The 27234-nt window shown below is 50.6% G+C and overlaps 1 protein-coding gene and 1 long non-coding RNA gene across 5 annotated transcripts; one reads left to right on the plus strand and one right to left on the minus strand.

The window, feature by feature from the left end:
* LOC138812816 (tyrosine-protein kinase receptor UFO) lies at positions 1 to 26763 on the minus strand. 4 transcript variants are annotated; one of them, XM_070001029.1, is made up of 20 exons: positions 26232 to 26763; positions 25098 to 25323; positions 24690 to 24790; positions 22842 to 23018; positions 18563 to 18643; positions 18311 to 18426; positions 15636 to 15846; positions 15185 to 15324; positions 14104 to 14254; positions 13735 to 13761; positions 11651 to 11783; positions 11357 to 11448; positions 7236 to 7331; positions 6982 to 7059; positions 5876 to 5968; positions 5305 to 5426; positions 4180 to 4289; positions 3049 to 3208; positions 2572 to 2708; positions 1 to 2138 (listed from the first exon to the last, which is right to left on the minus strand). In XM_070001029.1, exons 1-20 carry the CDS (start codon positions 26305 to 26307, stop codon positions 1787 to 1789), a joined length of 2679 nt encoding a protein of 892 aa, XP_069857130.1. In that variant the 5' UTR covers positions 26308 to 26763; the 3' UTR covers positions 1 to 1786. The 4 variants fall into 4 exon arrangements, with proteins under 4 accessions (XP_069857130.1, XP_069857121.1, XP_069857146.1 ...); XM_070001020.1 differs by having other exon boundaries at positions 25098 to 25326; XM_070001045.1 differs by lacking the exon at positions 13735 to 13761.
* Positions 1554 to 9370, plus strand: LOC138812839 (uncharacterized). Its single transcript, XR_011367643.1, has 4 exons — positions 1554 to 1636; positions 5285 to 5369; positions 8634 to 8679; positions 8960 to 9370. It is a non-coding gene; the product is annotated as an uncharacterized lncRNA (long non-coding RNA).
* Positions 26764 to 27234: the final 471 nt, after the last annotated feature.

The raw sequence follows: 27234 nt of genomic DNA on the forward strand, positions 1-27234 counted from the left end.
AGTGATTGACATTGTTTTTATAAGGCCCTGTGGAGGCACCCTAAGTCCACATTCTGTAGACCAAGGATGAGGGACTGGCTCAAGGGGGCAGCATGGCCCCAAAGAAGAGAGATGGTCCATTCCCTGGGGGGAAAGGTAGCATCCCTAATGCATTGCACAGGCTTGAGGGGGACACACCCCAAGATGAGTGAAAGGGAAAGCGTACCTGGCACACAGAGGAATATAACAAAGTTATAACTTCGGTATTATACCGATGTCCCAGACTTGTGGTCCCTTACAATTTTAGAACATCTAAATCTTTTTTCCTGGCTGTGGGGCTTAAACTCAGGACCTGGGTGGTGCTGTTCCTGAGCTCTCTTGCTCAAGGCTAGTGCTCTACAACTTTGAGCCACAGCTCTACTTCTGGTTTTCTAGAGGTTCATTGGAGATAAGGGTTTCATTGACTTTTCTGCCTTGGCTGGCTTTGAATCATTTTCCTCAGAACTGAGCCTCCTAAGTAGCTAGGATGACACACATGAGCCACCCGTGCCTGGCTTCCAAAAAAATTTTTTTTGTCATGGGACTTGAACTCAGTGCCTGAGCACTGTCACTGAACTTTTTAAAATTTTTTCTCTCAAGGCTAGCACTCTACCACTTTGAGCCACAGCTCCACGTCTGAACATTTAAACCTTAAACTACAGTGCTGATAGAAATGTGTATTCTTGGACCTTTGAGTATTGTCTTAAATAAGAGGAATGCAGCTTAGAGGACCTGATGGTCTCCAATATTAAAGATGATTAACTGGTGTCTAATTAGTGACAAGTAAGCATCTTAGATGTATAGGACCCACAATTTTGTAACTATAGACCATGCAGTGCCTGGAAACATAAAACAGGCCAACATTAGAATCTTAACAGCATAATCATCTAGAACCTTTAAGCATCTGATCTAGAATCTTAAACCCAAGAAAGCTAGCTTCTTAGACTAGGCTTTAGAATGTCACATCTTAGAATATTAGATCTTAGAACCATCTATCTTTCTTCTCTTAGAGCTTCTGAACAGCAACTAGAATTTTCGATTCTTAGATTCAGGATCTCATAGAAGAGAATCTATGATTATAAAGCCTCAGAGACTATAATTGACCATTAGAAGCTTAGAACTTGAGGAAAAAAATAAGGTTTTGGAGCCTCATGATCTAGAGTCTTTCAGCCAGAAGATCTAAACTCAGAGCCTTAACGTCAAAAATTTTAAATAATTGGCCTTAGGACCTCCATGTTTACAATGATAAAATCTTTAGGATCATAGAATCTAGATTCCTAAGGCACCCCAGGATTCAGAACTTTAGAAGAATCAAGAACAATAAAGTCTTAGGTCCTAGAAGAATCTTGGGACTTTAGAACTTGGAATCTTGGGCCTTTTATAAAGAATTTGACAACTAGAAAAATCTAGAGCCACCAAATCTGAGAACCTTTGAACCAGTGGGCCTTAAAATCTCCATATCTAAAACCTTTAACATTTTGAGAATCAGGGACTTTAGAATTTCAGGCCCTTAGAAGAACCAACTCTAGACTCCTTAAACCTCAGGATCTACAATATTTTAGACTGTGAACCCTTGGAGAGATTGCAGTCCAGCCCCTTCCTGGCAGGGATGGGAATGGTAAGGCACAGAAAAAGCGAAGCAAATCTATCCGGCATGGAGGAGACCAGACCTAGAGTGGGAAAGTGGGAGGGGCAAGGAGGAGGTGCCCCCCAGTGGCAGTGCCTAGCTTGGGTCTTGAGAGGGAGTCTCCCTGGTAGAGGGTTGTTTTCAGGCACCATCTTCCTGCCCTGGGGGTGCCGGGGACCTCCTATCAGCAGGCAGAGAGGGTCCAGGACTTGTCGAAGGGCAGAGGACATAGCGTCCAGCAGGATGGATCTCAGCTGCGGTGAGGCAGCTACAAGAATCCTTAGGGTCAGGCTGGGCTGGGGGTTCAGCTCCTCCAGCTGCTCCCAGTGGTTCTGGGTGACCCCCACCCTCGTCCATGTTGACGTAGAGGATTTCCTCAGGCTCTTGGGCTGGGGGCAGGGCTTTCAGTGTGTTCTCCAAGTCTTCCCGCAGTTCTGAAAAGCTTGGTCGGTCTCTGGGGTTCAATTCCCAGCACCGGAACATCAAGGCATACCTAAAGAAAGGTGGGAGACTGAGGTTCAGGAAAGTGGGGGGACATTCTGGAACTTCGATTTGAGGATACCTATGGGGATTTGGGAAGTTCTACTTCCAGTCCCAGAGCTTGAATTCAGGGTCTTGTCTCTAAGCTTTTGTGCTCAAGGCTGGCACTCTACCAATTGAGCCACAGCTCCACTTCTGGCTTTATTTATTTTTAGTGATCAGTGGAAGATAAGACTCTCACAAGACTTTCCTGCCTGGGCTGGCTTTGAATGATCCTCAGATCTCACCTTCCTGAGGAGCTAGGATGACAGGCATGAGCCACAGTACCTGTCTCTGAGCAGTGTTTTACAGGGCTCAGGAGATGTTGGGGCTTTGTGCAGAGGTTCAGGGGGTGTGAAGTGCACTTTGGGGGTGGGGCCCCCAAAAGGGGCCCTGAGGGTCCTCACAGGCCATCCAGGCAGTCCACAGGCTGCTTCAGGCGGTTCCCCTGGCGCAGGTAGTCATAAATCTCACTGTTCTCCACTCCTGGATATGGGGTTTGGCCTCGGGTGGCGATCTCCCACATTGTGACCCCAAAGGACCACTAAGCGGAACAGAGGGAAGGGAATTAGAGGGGCCTCTGCTGCACAAAGCCACCCCCAAACACACAGGCCCAGAGGTACACGCATGATCCCTGCACGGATGTTCCCAGCTGGTCCTGTGGGATCTGCATGGGCAGGGCATGCTGATGCACACATATATCCAATCCTGCAGGATGTACACGTTATGGTAGTGGGGCCATGTGCACCTGCCAGCCATGCTGCTGCCACCATGCATGCAAGAGGCTTTGCCCTAGCTAGATCAGAGGGGCCTTGACCTTGACAGCTGGGAGATGCAGTCATCACCTCCCACCATGTCCTTCCTCCCCGCCAGCCCCCACAAACCACATCACTCTTGCTGGTGTAGACGCGGTCTGCCAGACTCTCGATGGCGATCCATTTGACTGGCATTTTGGCAATGCGTCCCTGGCGATAGTAATCTCCATTGTAGATCTTCTTTGAGAGCCCAAAGTCTGCCACGCACACGGACATGTTCTCGTTCAGCCTGTCCATATGAGGGAGAGAGGCCATTAGCCTCCTCCACCAGGAAGCTGGCCCAGATTTTCACATATACCTTCACACCCCCCCCCCCCCAACCTTCACTGCCCTGCCTGGAATTGGATGGAGCAGGGGTAGGGGGTGGTGGGAGGGTGTCTGTCTTCTGTACCCTCACCCCAGTCCCTAAGGAGACTGCTTCACTTTTTTGCAAGGGGGGGAGGGATGGGGGAAGTTCGGTCATGGGGCTTGAACTAAGGGTCTGGGCACTGTCCTGGATCTTTTTTTGCTCAAGGCTAGAGCTCTAGTACTTTGAACCACAGCACCACTTCCAGTTTTCAGGTGGTTAATTGGAGGTCAGAGTCTCATGGACTTTCCTGCCAGGGCTGGCTTTGAACCTTGATCCTCTGATCTCAGCCTCCTGAGTAGCTAGGATGACAGGCATGAACCACCGGTGCCCAGCTTTTTGTTCCCTCTTATAACAAGAAAATAGGTGTTAGTCTTCAATGAACCAGCTCAGCTTTCATTTTTTGCCAGCTTCTAAGCTTCTCCTAAGAATTTTGGGTTTTACTCATGAGTTTTCTTGCTGGGTACATTGGCTTATGCCTGTAATTCCAGCTATTGAGGGAGGTGGAGATGCAGAGGTTCAAAGTTACAAGCTGGACCATGAAAAAAAAAAAAAAAGTTAGCAAGACACTGTCTCAACCAAGAAGGCTGGCCATGCCTGTCATTCTAGCCCAGGCAAAAACATGATATGAGACTCTATTTGAAATATAACTTAAAAAGGAGAGGGGCTAGGGGAGATAAGGGAGAGAGAGAGAGAGAGAGTTAAGGGAAAAAATAGAATAGATTAGGAAATATGGGGGAAAAAACGCCAGGCACTGGTGGTTCAAGGCTCTCATCCTAGCTACCCAGGAGGCTGAGATCTGAGGATCACAGTTCAAAGCCAGCCTGGACAGAATGGCAGTATAACACACTCACATACAGTTCCTGGCAGCCAGGTCTCGGTGTATGAATCTTTTGGTACTCAGGTATTCCATGCCACTGGCGATGTCTGCCATGAACTTCACCAACATTTGAGTAGGCAAGAACTGGGGGGGGGCAACAGGAGGGAGAGGAGTCAGCAGAGGAAGAACCCCAAAGTTCTTCCTCTTTCCCTTCCTGGGCTAGTGCTGTTCTGCTTGTCATGATTTCCCAGGCTTTGCTATGAACTCCAACCCCTTTCTGTAGCCAACAGTTGACCATGGAGCTTGAACATAGGAAGCTGTCCCTGAGCTTTTTGTGTCCCAGGCTAACACTCCAGTGCTTTGAGCCGCAGCACCACTTCTGGTATTCTGATGGTTCACTGGAGATAAGAGTCTCAGACTTTCCTGCCCTGGCTGACTTCAAGCCTGGGTCCTCCTCAGATTTCAGCCTCCTGAGTAGCTAGGATGACCAGCTTAGGCCACAGGTGCCCCACAGGGAACCCACAATATTTTATATGATATAATCCTGTCTTCCTCTGTCACTGGTTACACATCAGGGGGCTCCATTTTTTTTTATTTTTATTTTTTGCCAGTCTTGGGGTTTGAACTCAAGGCCTGGGCACTGTCCCTGAGCTTCTTTTGCTCAAAGCTAGTATTCTGCCACTTGAGCCACAGCGCCACTTCTGGCTTTTTCTGTGTGTGCAGTACTGAGGAATTGAACCCAGGGCTTCATGCATGCAAAGCAAGCACTCTATCACGAAGCCACATTTCCAGCTCTCATTTTGGGTCTTTAGACAAGCCAGCCTTAGCTCCCACATTCTGTGATTTCATGGAGATTTTTCCAGCCTGAATCTCTGTATACCCTTGGCAGGAAATGCCCCCTCCCACCCCATTCCGCTTTAAAATCTTTATGCCTAGAATCTCCCTGCATCCTTATCATCAGTCCGGTTTCCTTTCTAGCCCTTTAATTGTCCAGTTTACATATTTGTTAGTTTGTTTATTTCCTGGCTCCCTCCCAGGAAGCCTTACACTAAGAAAGCAAGTTCAAGGTCATGGTAACCTTCACTGTATGTGACAGTGTTGGGTACCTGATAGATGCTCAATTAATAACTTGCATACAGGATGAGAAATGTCCCCTCACCACTGGCTGGTCCCCAAGCCGGGAATAAAGGAGGAAACTGTGCAAATCTCCATGCTTCATAAAAGGTAAGATGACCACGGGTTCTGGAAAGCCCTCTCGTTCTGAGCCCTGGAAACAGACCCCTGAGGGGACCCCCCCCCACAACCGGGCAGTGGGGTCATTCCAGCTGGGAAGAAGGGGAGCCCAGCCCCTCCCCCTTGCCAAGCCCTCAAATCTAGCTGCTACATGGTTTTGGGGGAGGGGGTCAGTAGCCAGGATTGGAAGTCTGAGGCCTTCATTTCCCAGGGACTTTTCCGGAGATTCTCCAGGGAGGGCTATTTTTGGGGAAGGGTCAGAGGTCACATTCCAAACCGAAGGAGAAAAGGAAGGGGAGCTCTTGGGTCCCCAAGGGTGGGGGGGGTGCAGCAGGGAGCCCGGGTGTTTGATGGATCTGTTACTACAGGGAAAGTGATGTGGAGGGTGTCTACCTTCTGGTATGGGGCCACATTGGAATGGTTGGCTCCCCCACCTCCTTCCCTTCCTCCCTATCTCTCCTCCCTCTCTCCCTCTCTCCTATCCTCCTCTCCCTTACCGATGAGCCTCATGACGTTGGGGTGGTCAAACTCTTTCATGCACACAGCTTCACTCAGAAAATCCTCCAGCTCCGACCTGGTGCAAATGGCAACTTGCGGGGAGGGGGGGAGGGGGAGATGCTCAGGAGAGGCGGAGAGGACAGCACGAAAGTCACAGAGACTCTTTTATTTACTTTTTTTTTTTTTTTTTTTTTTGCTAGTCCTAAAGCTTGAATTCAGGGCCTGGGCACTGTCCCTGAGCCTCTCTGTGCTTAAGGCTGGCACTTTACCACTTGAGCCACAGGGCCACTTCTAGCCTTTTCTGTTTATGTGGTACTGTGGAATTGAACCCAGAACTTCATGCATGCTAGGCAAGCACTCTACCACTACACCACATTCCCAGAGACACTTATCTCCAGTGTACCAGCAAAAGGCCAGAAGCCGCAGTATGGCTTAAGTGGTAAAGCACCAGTCTTGAGTGGAACAAGCCAAGGGACAGTGCTCAGGCCCTGAGCTCAAGCCCGCATTACTGTCTTAAAAACAAACAAACCAACCAACAATGAAAGAAATGGTTAAGAATAGCTCGGTAGTAGAATTCTTGCTCATCTCCTGTTTTGTTATCAGTCTAGTTTCTGCTTTTCAGTCTCTCCTCTGCCAAAGTAGCAATGTCCTTATGTTCAATTTCTTCTATTGAAGTATCTGTTTCCCAACTTGAGGTCACTAGCTTTTTGTTATTGTTGTTGTTGGTTACGGAGCTTGAACTCAGGGCCTAGGCTCTGTCCCTGAGTTCTTTTGCTCAAGGCTAGCACTCTACCACTTTGAGCCACAGTGTCACTTCTGCTTTTGAGTGGTTCATTGGCGATAAGAGTCTCATGGGGACTTTTCTGCCTGGGTTGGCTTCAAACCCTGATCCTCAGATCTCAGCCACTTGAGTAGCTAGCCAGGATGACAGGTGTGGGTCACCAGTACCAGGTGACTAGCTCTGTGTGTGTGTGTGTGTGTGTGTGTGTGTGTGTGTGTGTGTGTGTGTGTTTTGCTCTCCTGCCCTCCCTAAGGGGTATGGGGAAGGGCTCCAGGTCTGGATGTGGGGGTGTAGAGTTGTATGTGCATGCATGCTCAGACTTACTCTTCATCGTCTTCACGGCCACCTTGAGGATGGAGTCATCTTGGTTGAGCTGGCCCTCCATCACTGCTCCAAACTCTCCTGTGTGTGTGTGGGGTGGGGTGGGGAGGGGAAGGATACACCATTGACTTCCGGTGGGGAGGCAGGGAGGCAGGGAGGTGGGGCTGTATTTCCTTTTGTTGGGTAAAAGTGCAGGAGTGAAGCATCTCAGGGTTGGGGGTGGGGAATGCATGTGTCCTGGGGAGCAGAGTCCTTACCTTCTCCCAGAGTCTTCCCCAAAGCCACCTTATGCCTGTCCACCATGACATCTCGCAGCTTCTCCTTCAACTCCTCGCTGATTCCCAAGCTGTTCACTGCAGGAAAGATAAATGGGGACGAGCAGCAGCGCTGACACAGAAGTAAGGCTGGCCAGGAACCATATTCTCACTGTTGGACATTTTGTTCAAAATCCACCACTATAGCCACTATGGCTAAGGCCTGTCATCTTAGCTACTCAGGAGGCTAGGATGTAAGGATCGCGGTTCAAAACTAGCTGGCCAGAAAAGTCTGTGAAAGTTCTATCTCCAATGAATCACCAAAAAAAAAGCAAAACAAAACAACAAAAAAAGCTGGAAATGGAGCTGTGGCTCAAATGGTAGAGTGCCAGCCTTGAATGAAAAAGCTCGGCCCCTCCAGGCCTCCCCTCCACACACAAAGAAATGAGAAATGCTTGAGGAAGTGCTAATTAATTTCCTGTAATCATTATATAGTGTATACACAATCCAATTATTGCTCTGAACTGTGAAAATATGTACAATTGTTCCATGTCAATTACAAAATGTGAAGTTATCATCTAGAAGACATTTAGGGTTTGGGAGTAGCTCAGTGGTAATGGACTTGCCTCAAGATTTTAGGTTCAGGGCTGGGAAGGTGGCTCAGTGGTAGAGCGCTTGCCTTGCATGCCTGAGGCCCTGGGTTCAATTCCTCAGCACCACATAAGCAAAAAGAAAAAAGCCAGAAGTGGTGCTATGGCTTAAGTGGTAGAGTGCTAGCCTTGAGCTGAGGGAGCTGAGCAACAGCGCCCAGGCCCAGAGTTCAGGCCCCACGACCGGACCCCCCCCCAAAATAAAAGATTTTAGGTTCAATTCCAGCATTGTGTGCGCACGCACACACACACACACACACACACACACACACACACACACACACACACACACACACACACACACGGGAGAAGAGGAAAGAAATGAAAAAAGAAATACCAGATACAGGGCTGGGAATGTGGCTAAGCGATAGAGTGCTCACCTAGCATGCATGAAGCCCTGGGTTTGATTCCTCAGTGCCACATAGAAAAAGCCAGAAGTGTCACTGTGGCTCAAGTGGTAGAGTGCTAGCCTTGAGTACCGAGAGGCTCAAGGACAGTGCCCAGGCTCTGAGTTTAAGCTCCAGGACTGGCAAGAAAGAAAGGAAGGAAGGAAGGAAGGAAGAAAGAAAGAAAGAAAGAAAGGAAGGAAGGAAGGAAGGAAGGAAGGAAGGAAGGAAGGGAGGAAGGGAGGGAGGGAGGGAGGAAGGGAGGGAGGGAGAGAGAGAGAGAGAGAAAGGAAGGAAGGAAGGAAGAAAAAAAGACAGACTAGATACTATATTCAACTAAAATTTCTTTGTTTCTTTTGAGACAGTCTCATGATCCTCTGGGCCCAGCTTCCTGAGGAACTGAGATTACAGGTATGTGCCATCACACCAGTCTTTCAAGTAAGACATGTAAGAGAGGTGGAAATATTCAGCAAATGGATACTAAAATTAGTTTTCCACATTTCTTTCTATTTAAGCTTAATCTGTACAAATCATAAATGAGCCCTCAGTAAATTTTATAGCTCCACTTTGAAACATGGCGACAAAATGCTTGCCCTGGTCAAGAACAAAATATTATCTGCCCTTTGAAGGGCAACTATTGTACTTCCTTGACCTCTCTTGAAATAAGGATCTTTTTTTTTTCCCCTTCCAGTTTCCTTGTTTTTGGAATTAGGCGCCTCAACATGTAGACTGGCCTGGAACTCTTGATCATCCTGACTTAGCCTCCCAAGTGCTGGGATTACAGGCGAGAGCCATCATGCCTAATATAAAACAGTAGCTTCAAAAACAAAACAAAAACAAAAGCACAACACAAAAAAAACCCCACAGTAGCTTCTGAAGCCCAAGATGGCATAAGCACATGTTAGGTCAATCACTGATGACATCATCACCAAGGGTAAAGGAGTCTGGGAAGCTCCTCTGGGAGATCATGAAGAACATACCAGTGAAGAAAAGCCAGGACATCTTGGTGTTACAAGCACATGGACCACATGGACCCCTGCCGAGGTCTCCAGGACCCAGGGGACCTGGGGTTCACACTTTGGGAAATGAAAGCTGTGTAATATTCCATTAAATGACTTCAACCTTCCTGCTGCTTCTTCTTCCTTCTCTTTTTAAATCTTTCCCAGCCCTTTCCCAATACTCTCCTCACCTCAGGCCTGGAAGCCTTTTTGTTTGGTGCTACATTTAGATCTGGCTGCATCCTTTTTATTTTCTAGAGAGTTGGGATTTGACTTCTGAGGACACTAAAAGAGTAAATCTATAGCTGAGCTGGAGACAGGAAGGTTGAGAGTTCAAGGCTATCTATCCTGGGCTATGTATCCTCTCTCTCTCTCAAAAAAAAAAAACAAAAGAGGGGCAAGAATTGATCCTATAATTTTTTTTGGGGGGGTTGGTTGTGGGCCTTGAACTCTGGGCCTGGGTGCTGTCCCTCGCTCTTCAGCTCAAGGTTAGTGCTCTACCACTTGAGCCACAGAGCCACTTCTGGTTTTCTGGTGGTTAATTGGAGATAAAAGTCTCACAGAATTTCCTGCTTGGGCTGGCTTTGAACCCCAATCTCAGCCTGAGTAGCTAGGATTACAGGTGTGAGCCACCAGCACATGGCTCTACCGCTTTGATCCACAGTACCATTTCTGCTTTTCTATTGGTTCTGACTTTCCTTCTCAGGCTGGCTTCGAACCATAATCCCCAGATCTCAGCCTCCAGGCTAGTTAGGATGACAGGTATGAACCACCAGCAACCAGTTGACCCTATGAGTTTCAAAACTATGGTATTGATTGTTGTTATTTTTCAGGCCAAGATTCTATCTCTCTAACATCCTACAATTCCAACAAGCCATAGGGTATGAGAGTGAAGAGTATGTATTTTAGGCCAAATGTGGTGGTAGACCCCTATAATCCAAGCACTAGGAAGGCTGAGAATTATCTAGCATGTGTCAGGTCTACACTTCCGAACCAAATTACATCACAAGCTCTGTGGCACTGAGCAAATTCTGTCATGCTGTCCTGGCTTCCTCATCGGGGAAGCAAGTGTGAGGTGACATTGGGTCCTTGGGTGATTGTTGCAATTAAATAAGGTGATATGTATAGAATGCTTAATGGTGCTTGTCTTGTAGCAGGTGCTAGGGAGGTCTACCATATGGCCATCATCATTACCACCATCGCCACTGTCACCATCTCCATCTCTTTCACCATTACTGTCACCACCTCACTACCATTACCTTCGTTACTATTGTCTTCATCTTTATCATCATTACCACTACCACCACCACCTTAATCATCACTACCATCACCTTAGTTACCACCACCTGCATTATCATGATCATTACCACCATCTTCACCATCACCACCATTATCATCGCTTTAATTACCACCACCGTTACCATCATCACCATCATATTTTTCTAAATTTCTATGGCCTTGGGTGAGGCTTGGTGTTTCCTAAGATTTACTGCATCTGAGATTCTAGTGTCTTAGCCAGGCATGGTGATACAGGCCTGTAATCCCAGTACTTGAGAGGCTGAAGCCACAGAGTCATGAATTCTAGGTCAGCCTGGGCAAGTTAGTGAGACACGGTCTCAACAACAACCAAAAAAACCCAACAACAAAAAACAACCCCAAATCAAATCAAAGATGCCTCTCACTCTAGTTTTATTTGTCAGTCATGGGGCTTGAACTCTGGGCCTGGGTGCTGTCCCTGCTCTCTTCAGCTCAAGGAGAATGCTCTATTACGTAAGCCACAGTGGCACTTCTGGTTTTCTAGTGGTTTATTGAAGATAAGAGTCTCACAGAGTTTCCTGCTTGGGCTGGCTTTGAACTGCAATCCTCAGATCTCAGCCTCCTGAGTAGCTAGGATGACAGGTGTGAGCCACCAGCACCCAGCTCATTCTAGTTTTTAAAGTCATGTATGGTTCCACAGCTCCATCATTTCAGGGACTGTGGTCCCCAGGCTTTCACAGGTGGGGGCTCATGCACCTACAGAAGCCTAGCAGGCCCATTTCTCTCTGCTTTTTGAGCCTAGACCAGAGCAAGAAAGCATAGAGTTCACTCACAGATGGCTTCATTGGTCCGCCGACTGTAGGACTTGCGAACACGGTACCTGACTACCAGCTCACCTCTCTCCACTGTGGGCTCAAACACCTCGCTGGGGGGAGTGGGGGAGAAGGTGAGGACGGGAAAGAACCACATGGAACCCCCTCCTTCCAAATACCATCCCCAGTCCCCCCAGGCCTGCCCTCAGCCCTCTCCAGCCCTCTCATTCCTGCCTCCCTGGCCTCATTCCCTCCCTGCCTCCGGCTTCTCCACCCCAGCCCACAGAAGCCTTTCCCCATGACATCCTAACTCACCCATAGCGGGTCTCTTTCTTCCGCCGGTGAACGAGGAACAGGGCCAGGATGAGGACACAGACAGCAGCCACGATGGCTCCCAGTAGTACATACCACCAGGGCCACGAGAAGGCGGGAGCTGGGGGCTCACTCACTGTCGGAGGGGGGAGGGCACGGGGAACAGGTCATGGCAGAGGTCTGGGAGCCAAGGGGGTGTGATGCGGGGAGTCAAGGGACATGGGAGAAGTTGTGGGGTGCACTTGAATGATGGATGTGTTCTCATATCCCAGAAACTGAGCTAGGCAAGGGCGTTGTGGTACATGAAGTAGGGTAGAAAGCATGAGAAACTTGAAGGGTGAGCGAGAGAGGGACAGAACCGCTCTTTGAGTGTGCAAGAGGTGGGATGGGATGGTGAGCTGATGAGTGTGGGACAGGTGTGAGCCCATCTGAAGCAGTGCAGGAGGCTGAAGGTTGATAATGGAATGACTGTGCAAGGCGAGTGGGCCTGGGTGTGGAAAAAGAGGTTGAGTAGGGAAGGGAATCCCTGTAGTATCAGATGGTGTGTAAGGTATCTGGCAAGGAATATGCAAGGAGTGTGAGGCTGGGGACCAAAAACTAAGGGCTATGTGGAGCGAGTGTTCAATGAGTTCGAATGAGCCAAGGGCTCAAGCTTGTAATTCATTTAGAGATTCGGGGTTCCTAAGATTTACTGTGTCTAAGACTGAGGCTGAGACCAGATCTCTGGATTAAAAAATTAAAAAAAAAATCTGTGGAACTCTGTCTCCAAAATACCTAGCAAAAAGCTGAGCTGGAGGTATGGCTCAAGAAGTAGGGTGCCCATTATAAACAAGAGAGCTAGCCTGGCTCTGGTGGCTCACACCTGTGATCCTCGCTATTCAGGAGGCTGAGATCTAAGAATCGCAGTTCCAAGTCAGTCCTGGCAGAAAAGTCCCTGTGAGACTCTTATTTCCAATTAACCATTCAAAAGCTGGAAGTGGAGCTGTGGCTCAAAGTGGTAGAGCACTAACCTTGAGCAGAAGAGCTCAGGAACAATGCCCAGGCCCTGAATTCAAGCCCCACAACTGACCAAAACAAAACAAAACAAAAAAAAAAAAGAAAAAAGAAAAGAAAAGAAAAAGCTAAACGAAAGTTCCAGGTCTCAGCAAGGTTCCAGGCCTCAATCCTAATGATTAAACAAAGAGCAAGAGAAGAAGGTATGTGAACAACAGCTCAGGGTAGTGGCTGTGTTACAATGTTACAAGTGGTGACTCATGAGAGGGCTAGGAGGGGACAGTGGTGTTCCAGGAGGGATGTTTGAGAACTGTTGGGGAAAAACCTGTGGGATGGATGTGTGGATACTCTCTTTCCTTTCTTCCATCCCCTCATATTTCCTTTCGTCCATCCAACCTTCCTTTCTGCCTTCCACTCATCCACCTGCTCATCCTTCCATCTATCTGTCCATCCACCCAACCAGCTATCCTTTCCTCCCTCCCTCCCTTCCTTCCTCTTTCTCTCTCCCTCCTTTCTTCCCTCCCTCCCTCCCCTTTCTTCCTTCTCTCTCTCTTCTTTCTCTTTTGTCAGTTGTGGAGTTTGAACTAAGGACTTGGGCATTGTCCCTGAGCTCTTTTGCTCAAGGCTAGCACTTCTATCATTTTGAGCCACTCCCTGTCTTTGAGTGGTTAACTGGAGATAAGAGGGACTTTTCTGCCTTGGCTGGCTTCTAACACGACCCTCAGGTCTCAGCCTCCTGAGAACTTGGATTACAAGTGTGAGCCACCAGTGCTAGGCCCACCATTCTTTCTCCCATCCATCCATCCATCCATCCATCCATCCATCCATCCATCCATCCATCCATCGACCCATCCGTCCATCCATCCTTTGACCTGTCCACATATCCACTCACTCTCCATCTACCCATGCACCCATCCAGCCATCTCCCCCATGTGCTGGGCTATTCCAGACCCCTCCCTCCGGGGCCCACACAAACCTAAGAAGCAGGTTAGATGAGTGTGAGAAACGTGTGTGTGTGTGTGTGTGTGTGTGTGTGGACAGGGCCCTCATGGTATGTTGGGGGAGGGAGGGGAGTGGAGTGCAGAAGCCCTTACCCAAGTGATGGATTGGCAGTCCTTGCCCTGTGAGGAGAAAGGACAGAGAGGAGATGTGCTCAGAGAGGGCAAGACAGGGGAGGGAGGAAGGGAGAGAAGGAGGGAGGGAGGAAGGGAAGGAGGGAGGGTGGATAGGAGGGAAGAAGATAGGGAGAGAAGAAGAGGGAAGGAGAGAGGAAGGAGGGAGAGGAAAGAAGGGAAGGGGGAGGGAGGGAGAGAGGGGAAGGAGGGAGGGAAAGAGGGAGGGAGGGAGGGAGGGAGGAGGCTTCCTGCCAGGCACACAGCCTGGGCTGTGCAGCACTGAGAGGTGTGGAGTCGGGGTGTCACAGGAGGAAGGCCCGTGGTGGGCTGAGGGGGCTTTGGTGTTACCTGGGCGCCAGGGCTCCAGGGGCACCGGGAGGCTCCAGGGCCCATCCCCTGCAGAGGTGTAGGCTGCCACGGACACGGTCAGGTTAGTCACAGGCCCGTCCCCCCGCAGTTCAAGGGTCATTTCTCTCTTTAGCCCCACGTCCATTAGCACCTATGATCCAAAAGCAGAAAAATCTAGACAACTCCAGGCCTAGCTGGCTCGCGAGCCATCACCCTGAGCGTCTGCTCAGGCCAGTGTCTCACCCCCATTCTTCATTCTTCCCCGCCCCCCCAGGCCTCACCCCTCATCCCCAGCCTTCATTCCCCACCCCCAGCTAAGGTCCCATTCCTCATCCCTAGTCTTCATCCCCCCCCCCCCCCATTTGCCTCTCTGTCTCTCTGGGACACTGGCCACACCAAGACAGGAACTGTCTCTGTTCTAGCCTGGCCTTTAATTCCTTAGCACCATAAATTGTATATGCTACTGTTCACTCGTGTGTGGAAGAATTAAATTCTGTTGCTTTCTCCTTTATCTCTCCAACCCCTGTGAACATCTAGGCCCTACCTCTCCACCTAAGAGGTTCTAGCTCTAGATAAAACCTTTATCAAGTTTATTTGTCAGTTGTGGGGCTTGAACTCTGGGCCCGTGTGCTGTCCCTGAGCTCTTTGGCTCCAGGATAGCACTCTAGGACTTGAGCCACAGCACCACTTCTGGTTTTCTGAGTGGTTCTTTGGAGATAAGAGTCTCATGGACTTTCCTGCTTGGACTGGCTTTGAACCTCCATCCTCAGATCTCCAACTCCTGAGTAGCTAGGTTTACAGGCGTGAGCCACCGGTGCCTAGCAAGTTTATTTTTTAAAGCCCTGTCCCCTTCCTCCAAACGGTTATACGTGTCTGCAGTAAAACTGTTTGAGTTAGTACATCTGTCTCCTAAAATACTTTTGTACTGGTTCTTAAATATTTATTCCATCTCCCCTCCCAGGGGTCCCCTTAACCTCCCCTGGATTACTAGGCGCAGGCCAATTGCATCATCTTGACATCTTCTTCCCATCTCCCTCCTCCTCCCACCATCCCAACCCCCAACCCAGTCAGCAGCACCCACCTCAGGGGTGTCCTGGCCACGGTATGCCAGCCGGTACCCTAACAGGGTACCCTGCAAGGGCACTTTGGGCTTCTGCCAACGCACGAGGGCCTGGCTCCCATTCCGCATGGCGCTAACATTCTCAGGGGGGCCCAGGGGCACTGGAGGGCAAGGAAGAGGGGAAGCTAGCATCCTCATCTTTTCCTGACCACCTCCCCTCCTCCCCAGTGCCCAGGAAGTGGGGGGCTGCGTACAAAGGGCACTGTGCGTGGGCAGCGCATGCGGGATTTGCCAGGGGAAAAGCCAGGGGAAAGATCTGGGAAGGATGCCAGCAGGCGGGGCTGAGAGGACAGGAGGGACATGGAGGTCACATGGGGAAAAGGGGTGAGAGGAGACACGGGGGGGGGTGGCACTGAGGCCGGCAAGGTCCAGCAAGACCATGGGGGGCATCTCTCAGCCCAGTCTTTCCTACCTCCTTCCGGTGTCTCCACCGGGTGCCAATGGGTCCAGGGAGAGGACCCCTGGCTGCTGGCACAAGACACCCGGATGTGGTAAAGGGTGTGGGGATGGAGCTTGCCCAGGCGAAGCTGGTAGGGGGGCACGGATGCCTGCAAGGTGAGGGGCTCCTCTGAAGGCTCTGGTTCTCCCAGCTGGTCACCTACCACATCATCGGACAGCACAGCCTGAAGAGAGAGGGGAGAGCTGGGCGCCAGCAGCACGGCGCACACCTGTCAACCTGGCTACTCAAGGAGGCTGAGATCTGAGGATCTGAGTGTGAAGCCAGCTTGGGCAGGAAAGTCAGGCAGACTCTTATCTTCAAATGAAGCAGTACAAAGCCAGAAGTGGAGGTGTGGCTCAAGTGGTAGAGCACCAGCCTGGAGTGAGTAAGATTCAGGCCTTGAGTTCAAGCCCCAGTACTAACACAGAGAGAAAGAAGAAAAGAAAGATAGAAAGAAAGAAAAAAAGAAAGGAAGAAAGAGGAAGGAAGGAGAGAACTAGAGAAAGACAGAAAGGAAGGAAAAGAAAGTAGCAAATAAAGAATTGTTGATCTAGCATGAAGAAGGCTGTACATTTAATCTCCAGCACCACAAAAAATAAAAGAAAAAAGACAAAAAACGAGAGTCAGGTATCCTGGCTCACACCTTTAATCTTAGCTACCCAGGCATCTATCTATCTATCTATCTATCTATCTATCTATCTATCTATCTATCTATCTAATCTCTCTCTATATATATATTATACCTATATGTGTGTATATATATATATATGTATATATATATATATATATATTTTTTTTTTTTTTGTCAGTTGTGGGGCTTGAACTCTGGGTCTGGGTGCTGTCCCTGAACTCTTCAGTTCAAGGCTAGCACTTTACCACTTGAGCTACAGTGCCACTTCTGGTTTTCTGGTGGTTAATTAGAGATAAGAGTCTCACAGACTTTCCTGTCTGGGCTGGCTTTGAATCCTGATCTCAGCCTCTTGAGTAGCTAGGATTACAAGCGTGATCCCCTGGCACCCATCTGTATTTTTTTTTTTTTGGGTCTGGTTGTGGGGCCAGAACTCTGGGCCTGGGCGCTGTCCCTCAGCTCTTCAGCTTAAGGCTAGTGCTCTACCACTTGAGCCACAAGCACCACTTCTGGCTTATGTGGTGCTGAGGAATCGAACTCAGGGCCTCATGCATGCAAGGCGAGCGCTCTACCACTGAGCCACCTTCCCAGCCCCTGTATTTTGTTTTTGAGATAGGATCTTACTACTTTTGTTGAGGCTGCCCTCAAACTCTCCATCTTCCTGCTGCCACCTCTTGAGTAGTTGGGATTCCGTGCGTGTGTCACCATGTCTACCTTTTGCTCCCTACCCCAGATGGTGGTGGTGGGGAATGAGGAAGCTGGACCACATAGAGATTTGGTGGCTTGTCCAAAGTCATACAGCCCCACATTGGGAGACAAGGTCACCCGGAAAGCACTGGAGGAGGTGGGCAACTTGTAGACATCAGGAGACAGAGTCAGACTGTCCCCAGGCCTGCTCCCTGACCCATAATTGTGACAGATGGGAAGAGGAACTTCTGCCAGGACAAAGGGGAGGTGGGTGTATTGGAGGGGGGGGCCCATCCTTACTCCTACTTCTCCTTTCCTTAGGATAGGCATGACCCTCCGGCCTCAGCCCACCGGCAGCGGGAAGTGAGACCTGGAGAGGAAGAGCACCCACTTCTGCTTTCCTGGGGGACGCTGGATAGATGGGGGCAGGGGTGTAGCTGGCACCTGGTCTGGCATTTAAGGTCCCCCAGGCTGGGGAGTCACTGGAATTCAATCTCAGCTTTGTCCTTCTAGCCATGGGCAGGGGAGGAGGAGCAGGCCCTTTTTTTTCTCAGGATCTCAAGATGAATAACCCTAGCTTTTAAAGTTCAAATGAAGCTAGGCGCTTCATTATTAACTCCTCAAGAGGCTGAGATCTGAGGATTGTGGTTCAAAGCCAGCCCGGGCAGGAAAGTCTATGAGACTCTGATCTCCAATTAACCACTCAGAAAACTGGAAGTGGCGCTGTGACTCAAGTGGTAGAGTGCTAGCCTCGAGCTGAAGAGCTGAGGGACAGCGCCCAGGCCCAGAGTTCAAGCCCTACGACAAAAAGAGAGAGAGAAAGAGAGAAAGAGAAAAAGAGAGAAAGAAAGAAAGAAATGGAGGGAGGGAAGGAAGGAAGGAAGGAAGGAAGTTAGTTCAAATGATAAATGAAACTGGGCACCGGTAGCTCATACCTGTAATCCTAGGTACTCATGAAATTGAGATCTGAGGCTCCGGCTTGAAGCTAGCCCAGGCAGAAAAGTCCATAAGACCAATCTCCACTGAACCAGCAAGAGCTGGGAGCTCAAGTGGCGGAGGGCTAGCCTTGAGCAGAAAAAGCTCAGGGAGAATGGTGAGGCCTTGAGTTCAAGCCCCAGAACTGCCATTATACCCATTTTATAGATGGGATGACGGAGGCCCAGAGAAGTTAAATGTCTTGTGCAAGGTATTTCAGACAGCAGGGAGGAGAGGAGAGTCAGGACACTGGCTTAATTGAATATTCTACTGTTGGTTTCTTAGACAGAGGATGGGTGCTTGTGAGTAAGGATAAGAGGGCAGACACTGGGGTGACCAAAGTCAGGGGAGGTCTCACCTGTAGGGTGCAGTGGATGAGAGGGTAGACACCACTGAGGCCTGGAGTCCAAGCCACCTCCATCTCTGTGGGTTGGCAGGAAACTACGTGCAGGTCTTGGGGTCGCTGAGGAAGCACTGTGGGCAGATAGTGGGACAGAATAACCCTGGAGGCATCTCATCCTTCCCTGTTTGTGGCTAGTACCCTGGACCTAAGCTCCTCCTTCAGACACTCCATACCCCACCCCCCCACCCCCAGATCATTTTCTGTCACCTGTGATGGTGGCTGTGCGGGATGTGGTGATCCCTTTGGCATTGTGGGCTTCACAGGAGAAGGAAGATGTCTTGTTCAGACCTGGGGAGGAGAGAGGGCTGAGTGGTCAAGTAGAGGAAGCCTCATGTAGAAAGGTGGGCACTGGTGCTCACATCTGTATTCCTAGCTGCTCAGAAGGCTGAGATCTGGGGATTGCCATCCGTCAAAACCAGTTAGAGGCTGGGACTCTGGCTTTTAGAGTGCTTGCCTAGCATGCATGAAATCCCGGGTTCGATTCCTCAGTACCACATACACAGAAAAAGCCAGAAGTGGTGCTGTGGCTCAAGTGGTAGAGTTAGCTAGCCTGGAGCAAAAGAAGCTCAGGGACAGTGTCCAGGCCCTGAGTTCAACCCCAGGACCGGCAAAAAACCAAAAAACAAACAAAAAAACCCAGGGCAGACAAATCTGAGAGACTCTTATTTCCAGTGAACTAGCAGGGTTGGAGGTATGAGCTCAAGTGGTAGTGTGCTAGCTGTGAGTAGAAAAAGAGAAGTGAGACTGGGAGGCTCCAGTGGCCCAGTACTAGCCAAAAAATAATAATAAAATAAAAGGAATAGCCAGGTACCAGTGGCTCACACCTGTAACCCTAGCTACTCAGGAGGCTGAGATCTGAGGATCACGGTTCAAAGCCAGCCCAAGCAGGAAAATCCACAAGACTCTTATTTCCAATTAGCCACCAGAAAACCAGAAGCGTTGTTATGGCTCAAGTGGTAGAGCACTCGCCTTGTGCTGAAGAGCTCAGGGACAGTGCCCAAGCCCAGTGTTCAAGCCCCAAGCCTGGCAAATAAATAAATGAAAAATAAATAAAAGGAATAAAGAAGACATGTACATCCAATACGAACACAAACATATTCATACTGGCCTATGCCAACCTACGTAGAAGCACACACTGAATGGGTAAACTCACTAAAGCATGTGTAGAAAAGTTTTTTCATTGGTGCCAGCTGCTGGTGGCTTACTTCTATAAGGACTGAGGTTAAAACCCAACCTGGGCAGGAAAGTCCATCTGATTCTTCAATCAACCACCGAAAAAAGCCCAAAGTAGAGCTGTGGCTTAAGTGGTAGAGTGCTAGCCTTGAGCACCAAAGCTCAGGGGCAGCGCTCAGGATCCCAGTGCAAAATCCAGGACGGGCAGAAAAAAAGAAAACCAAAAATTTGTTCATCTATACACTCCGTCTATTTCCTGCTATGTATGTGGCTTTGTGGTGTTTCTGGGACACACGTGTACATTCATACACACAATACATTTGTGTGGCACCGTGTTCAGAGCATCAAACTTCAGCCTGATTCAAATCTGGGTGTGCAAGGCCTGGAGTGCATGGTTTGGGTGTATGTGGTCTGGGCATGCATGGCCTGGGCATGTGTGCTGTAAGTGTGCATGGCCCAGGTGTGCAAGACCTGGGCATGCATGTTCTAGGCATGCCTGGCCTTAGTTTGTGTGGTCTTAAGTCAGCATGGCCTGGGTGTGGATGGCCCCCGTGTGCAAGGCCAGTCTAGGCATGCATGGCCTAAGCATGTGTGATCTAGATGTGCATGGTCTAAGGTGTGTGTGGTCTAAGGTGTGCATGGCCTAGTGGTGCATAGCCTGGACATGCAATGTCTAGGTGTGCCTGGTTTAGGTCTGCATTATTCTGGGTGTGCATAGTCCTGGCCTGCAAGGTTTGGGTGTGCACAGGGCGTGCTCCTGCACCTGCACACCCCCCTGCACGTGGTGCCCCTGCACGTGGCGCCCCTTGCAGTTTGCGCACGTGTAACTGCGCGTGCGCACGCCCTGTTACCACCACCTCCCCAGCTCCCGGCGGCGCCTCCCCGCTCCACGCGGACACAAAGTTTCCTTTTCTCTCCGTCATGGTCGGCTCTGCGGGGTGGGAGTGGAGCCGGAGTCCAGGCCCGCCACCGCCGACCCGACCCGGGGGCCGGAAGGGGCTGGGCGGGGGAGGGGGCGCCCCGTTCCCAGCCAAGGTCAGGTGCTCAGCAGGGACGAGGTGGGGGGTCCGAGGGGGGCCGCGCTGGGCCCCCACGTTGGCACCTGGCTCGTGGGGACGCCGCTGGCCAGCGATGGGGCCTGGGGCAGAGAACGGGGATTCTGGAACCTGGTCCGTATTCCGACCGCAGCATTCCTGCCCCCGCATGAGTCACGGCGCCCCCGCACCCCGCCCCTCCCCAGCACTTCCGGCCGCCTGTCTGGGACCCCCCTTCTCAGGCCCCTGCGTCTGCTCGGGGGAAGGGGTTGGTGGGGGGGGGTGTCGAGCCCTGTCCCTTCTTCTAGACCCTCCATGGGGGGGGCCTGACCTCTTCAGATGTGCTTTCCAGATGTGTCCCCCCCCCCCAGCTCCACCCCACCCCTGCCTTGCTTTTCCAGGGAATGTGAGGGATGGAAGGAAGACACGCCCTGAGTCAGAGGGACAGACTTAACAGCAACGGACAAAATTCCTTCACAAAGCAATAGAGACACACAGACATAGAGATGCACAGACCCATGCATATACACGAAGACACACAAAGATACACAGACACAAACACATAGACACACCAACACGGTGAGTCACACAAGCCGTTATTGGCACAAATGCATACACAGATGAACAGAGCTGGCTGAGCTGAACTCCATGCTGGTCCTAAACAATGCATACTGACTCACATCTAGGAGACTTAGACACACAAACAAATATACACAAACACAAATGAGTCAGCCTGGGGACAAACCATAAACACAGTGGCACACACACACACATGTGAATAACAGAAATCAAGTCACACACACATACACACAGTAAGAAACATACAAGTAGTCAGGGCCTGGTGTCTCATGTCTACTAGCTACTCAGGAGGCTGAGCTCTAGAAGATCACCGTTCAAAGCTAGCCCAGGCAGAAAAAATAGTCTCTGAGATTCCATTTCTGTTTAAGTAGCAAAAAGCTGGGCTGGAGGCATGACTTAGTGGTAGATCACCTGTCATGAGTAAAAAAAAGTCAAGCCACAGCCAATACAGATACAAGGAGACCAGAGGGAAGCAGCAGGTGTTTGTTATTGACTTGTGAACCCAGGCTGTCTTACCCACCCACCCCGCCCCCCACATACACACTGGGATCAGAGACTCCATTGGTGTCAAGTTATATTCCAACAGGTTCAACCTATGCAGACACATGGATACCACAATTGGACATGTCCACCCCACAGAGACCCATGGACATGGACACACACACACACACACACACATATCCATCCCTCTCTGGCCCCCCCTCTTCTGTGACTCAAGCTTCATTCTTGTCCCTTACCACTCACTCAAGCCACTGGCCCTGAGTCACCCCTCTGGGGGGTCAGCATGCTTCCCATCCCTTCCCTGCACACTCAGGGTCCCTAGAATGCTGAGAATGTGGGTACCACCCTTCACCTCTGGCCCCTTTTCATCCCAGCAACGGCAATGAGGAAGCAGGTGGGGTTCAGCCACCACTCTGGACTGAGACAACCTCAATTTGTCTCTCCTCCTTGGATAATGGAAGGTTCCTCACTCACCTCCACCCCCCAGCTCTGCCTCTGACCACCATGGAGCTCCAAGCAGAGTGAGAGTCATCTTGTCAGCCCAACCTCCCTGGCCTGTAACTCTCCCATCTTGGGTCACTTCAGGGTATCTTTCTCTGGCTCCTTCTTTCTCTCCCTCCTTTGCCCAAAGGAGTGCCTGAGCCAAAGCCCAGAGGACGCTGGAGGGCAATCGATGGGCATCTGTGTGTGTGTGAGAGGGCAGATGGGGGAGAAGAGGGCACGGATGGTTCCGATGCCCTGTTGGGTCACAAAAGGGCACAAGGCCCACAGACTTGGGCCACTTGAAAGCGCAGAGGAAATTGGAGACAAAGAGTGCTATTCAGAGAGGGTGAATGGAAAGAGTAAGAGACAAACAGATACACAGAGACCCAGGAAGAAAGAGTTAAGAGTTGCGCTGGATACTGGTGGGTCACGCCCATCATCCTAACTTCTCAAGAGGCTGAGATCTGAGGATCCAGGTTCAAAGACATCCCAAGCAGGAAAGTCCCTGAGACTCTTATCTCCAATTAACCATCAGAAAACTGGAAGTGGTGCTGTGGCTCAAGTGGTAGAGTGCTAGCCTTGAGCTGAAGAGCTCAGAGATAGAGAGACTCAGAGACAGGCCAGAAGGACAGGGAGACAGATTCAGTAAATAAAGAGTGCCATCCCTCCCCACTTCTGCCCTGCCCTCTCCCCTTACCTACCCCCTCCCCACTCACCTGGCACATATAAGCTGTGTTGGGGATCATGGCCTGTGGTGGGGGTCAGAGGGACAGCATCTTGGAGCCAGAGTAGGTTCACAGGTTCTGGGGGACCCTGGGCCTGGCAGCTCAGGTTGAAGGGGACATTGGCAGCCACAACTTTGTCTTCAGGCTCCTTCAGGAAGTAAGGCAGGCCTGGTATGGGGGACAGAAGGAGAGGCTGGGGTCCCTCTGAATAAACTTGGGCTACCCCCCCACTATGGAGTGTTTGACCTGTTCCCCTACTTTTCTGCTTCTCCAGGACATCTGAACCGCCTTCAGTTTCTTTTATTTTTAATTAATTAATTTTTTGTTTATGTGGTACTAAGGAGTAGAACCCAGGGCTTCATGCATGCTAGGCAAACACTCTACCACTAAGCCACATTCCCAGCCCTCCTTCAGTTTCTACCCTTACAATGCATGATCCTAACATCTGTTTCCCTTATGTCTGACCTTTAAGGTCTGAGTGGGTGTGTGGGTGCGTGCACGCACACACACACACATGCCAGTCCTGGGGCTTGAACTCAAGACCTTGTGTTCTCCCTTAGCTTTCTCCATTAAGACAGGTGCACTACCACTTGAGCCATACCTTCACTTTTTTTTTTGCTGGTTAATTGGAGATGAGTCTTGAGGATTTGTCTGCCCTGACTGGCCTTGAACCAAAAATCCTCATTAACTCAGCCATCTGAGTGACTAGAATTTACGAGTAGATTCTATCCACAAGGTATCCACCTGCTTTTGTTGGGTGCCTGTAATCTTATCTATTAAGGAGGCTGTGATCTGAGGATGGTGGTTTGAAGCCAGCTTAGGCAGCAAAGGCTGTGAGACTCCAAGAACCACCAGAAAACCAGAAGTGGTGCTTGGCTGAAAGTCATAGAGCTCTAGCCTTGAATGACAAAGCTCGGGGACAGTGCCCAGGCTCTGAGAAGCCCCACAACTGACCAAAAAAAAAAAAAATCTGACTGTGACTCCTCAATGAATCAATCATTAATTAATTCACTGACAATTATTTTATCTGTTGATTTATTTATATTTTATTTTATTTTTTGTCAGTCATGGGGCTTGAACTCTGGGTGCTGTCCCTGAGCTCTTCAGCTCAAGGCTAGTGCTCTACCACTTGAGCCACAGCGCCACTTCTGGTTTTCTGCAGGTTTATCAGAGATAAGAGTCTCACGGACTTTCCTGCCCAGGCTGGCTTTGAACTATGATCCTCAGATCTCAGCCTCCTGAGTAGCTAGGATTACAGGCCTGAGCCACTGGTGCCTGGCTTCTATTTACATTTTTAATTTTTTACATTAAAGATGATGTATAGAGGAGTCACAGTTACCTAAGTCAGGTAAAGTGTATATTTTGGACAATGTTACTCTTTCTCTCCCTCTTTCCCAGTTTTTCCTTTCTGTCCCTACCCGCAAGCCAAAAATTTAGAGACCTACTCTGGCTAGGTAAGCTGAGACTACCCTCCAACTCCAGATCTTCCTGCCTCCGTTTCCTGAGTGTTGGGATTGTATGTGTGCACCACCATGCCAGGCTTTCCTTATCTCATTTTACAGATGAGGAAAGCAGCGTGGTTCCCCAGGAGTGGGGAAGAGTAGAAGAGTTAAGTCATGTGCCTCTGATTTCTAGATGCTTCTACTTACTCCAATCATGCCTGACTCTTCCCCCCACAAAAAGAAAAAATGTTGAATGCCTTCTCTTCCAGGATACAATCCTCCTATACCTGGACACCCCTAACTAACGTCCCAAGATCATTAACATATGTGCCCTAGAAAGGCACAGCAAATTCTGTAGTGCCTGGTGAATTCTCAGGACTGTGCCCCCAGCACTCACCTTCCAGCCCAACGTAGCCAGGCTGGGACATGAAAGTCTGTCCTCCAAGAATCACCAAACATTGGTACCGTCCTGTATCTGCAGGCTTCAGGGAGAAGATTCTGGAAGGGAAGAGGAGGATCAGAGAAGTTGAGGATCTGAGCTGGAGGCTGGTGTGTGTGGGGGGTGTCCACCAGAACTGAAGGAGGGGAGGCAGTGGGGAGGGAGAGGGTGTCTGGACAGAAAGGTCACAGAAAGATATTTTTAGTTCATTTTACAGAAGAAGAACATGAAACTCAGGAGTGTCATCATAAGCGGAAAGCCAGACTGGGGTTCTACGTCCCCCGTGGCGTGACTGAGCAGCTGGGGGTGGGGTGGGGTGGGGAGTGGGATCTGGGGGTGCCGAGGCTTGCCAGAGACATAGCACACCTGAGCTGGCTGACCACTTTCCAGTCGTCCTCCCAATCTTCACCCAGGGGTAACTGAATCTGGGTGCTGTCTGCCATCTGGAGGGTCTGTCCATCCCGAAGCCAGTCTACTTCGGGGGGCTCGCCGTGGATGCGGAGCTCACACCGAAGGGTCCCTGTGATTCCTCGGGCCCCGGTGATGTTCTCTGGACTTTGCAAAAATGGGTCCTCTGCTTCAGCCTGGGCACCTGCTGAGAAGCAAGCAAAGGGAGGGAAGGAGCTGAGGGACCCCCCCCCCCGCTCCCCACCCAGGAAGAGGGGGCACCAGGACCCTGCCAGCTCTCCCCCACCAGGCCCCTTCCAGGCCCTTCAGCATACATAGTTGTGGGGTGACCTCAGAGTGCGGGGTGGGAGTGGAGGGTGGAGGCTTGGGAGAGGATGAGAATCTTCCCAGGGGACGGGGAGCCAGTATCTATCTATCCTGTGGGATCTGGGTGGCTTCCCATGCCCCAGGGCTGCCTGGCAGGGCTGCCCTCTGATCTATGGATTCCCCCCCCCCAAGACTTTAACAGATTGGGATGGTGGGCAGAGGAGGGGAAAAAAAAGGGGGCTGGGATGGAGAGAGAGACAGAGACAGAAAGCGACAGAAATAAAGAGACAGAGACAAAGAGACAAGAAACACAAAGAGTCATAGCCACTCCTTCCCTTCAGTGGGAACACAAGTGTTTAAGGGGGGGGCTGTAAGACAGTGGCAAAGGGACCCCCAGAACTTCACATTCTACCCCATCCCTCTGTCTGCCTCAGCGGCCCTGTGGGGGAAGTTTCGATCCTGTTTCCTTGGATCCCCACGTCAGCTTCTTGTAAAGTTAGCCTTGATCCATCGCTCAGCTTTTCCTGTCCATCTGTCTGTCTATGTCTTCTGCCTCTGCCCCCCCACCCCCACAGTTTCTGTTTCTTTTCCTTCTGTTCCCCTGTCTTCTTTTTCTCCCCCCAATGCCTATCCTAGCATGTCTGTGTGTCCTTCCGTCTCTCTCCCTCTTTTTAAGTCTCTGCTGCTTCCAGGAAATGTCTCTAAGCTAAAAGTCTGGCATCTCCAACCACCTGTCATCCAGTCCTCCACCCCTCCACTGGTCCCCACAAGACCCCCAGTACTCACCCTCGGGGGCTGCATAACCCCAGTAGGACAACGCCAAACACCACACTAACGGGATTCTGCCCATCCTTTGGGTCATCAGCACACGAGAGAGATCCGAAGCCAAACTTTTTCTTCCCAACTTGCTGGATGCCTCCTGGAGGGGGGAGGGGGCAGGGCCAGGCTGTTCCCGGCCCTCCCCCCCAAGCTCCCTGGGGACTTGGCACTGCCCACGCTTGGCACAGCAGGAGCCCCTCGCCTTGGCTCTGCTTCTCCAACAACCACCTTCCCCCAAGCTTGAGCCACTGACTGCCTCCTTTCCTTCCCAGCGCTGGCTCCTTCTCTTCCTCCCTAGACTTTGGGGCAACGCTTTCCCCGCCTCACACAGGGCCTCCCCGCTCTTTCCTCCGCCCACCAGGCTATAGTCTAAGGGGCCACCTGGACATCCAAGGGTTAACTCCTGGAGTTGAGGACAAACCCAGTCTTAAAGGAGCCTAGGAAGGAGCCTGGGAAGAGAGGGGGAAGGGGATCCAGATGGTTATGCTCCCAGTTTTGCCCCCCCCCCCCCCCCGCCAGGGGAAGTAAGGCTAAAGGCTATGTGTCTGGGCGCTGTCCCTCTTAAGTCTCTTTTTGGGTCTGGTAATCAACATTCCGGCAGAACTCCACTCCCTGAAGCTGGTGACGTCCCCTTTCCCTCTGCCTCCACCCCCAGCCCAGCCCCCAGCCAAGCCTCTCCTCCTCCTGGCTACTCCCCCTCACACTCATGCACGTGCACAGACACACACACACACACACACACACACACACACACACACACACACACACACACACACACACACACCACACAAGGCTAAGACAAGCAGAGACACGCAGGGGCACAATGCCTGCCCAGGGCCACTCGCAGACAAGCTGGGTCAGGAGCTTACTGCCTGGGAAGGTGAGGGGAAGGGAGGGGAGTGGGCTTCGAAATCTCAGCAATGAAAGCTTTGGTTGGGGTGGCATCATTTGGGGGACACTCCTTGGAGGA

This window comes from Dipodomys merriami, unplaced genomic scaffold (assembly GCF_024711535.1).
Source record: "Dipodomys merriami isolate MVZ:Mamm:240054 unplaced genomic scaffold, mDipMer1.0.p SCAF_106, whole genome shotgun sequence".
In the NCBI taxonomy this organism is placed as follows: domain Eukaryota; kingdom Metazoa; phylum Chordata; class Mammalia; order Rodentia; family Heteromyidae; genus Dipodomys; species Dipodomys merriami.

Excerpts from the sequence above, each read along its gene's own strand:
- LOC138812816 (XM_070001020.1), bottom strand. The coding sequence starts at position 26,307 with ATGACCCAAAGGATGGGCAGAATCCCGTTAGTGTGGTGTTTGGCGTTG. Across the intron at positions 11,784-13,734 it reads ACTGCCAATCCATCACTTGG|TGAGTGAGCCCCCAGCTCCC; the intron begins GTAAGGGCTTCT and ends CCCCTCCGACAG. Across the intron at positions 7,060-7,235 it reads GGGGAAGACTCTGGGAGAAG|GAGAGTTTGGAGCAGTGATG; the intron begins GTAAGGACTCTG and ends ACACACACACAG.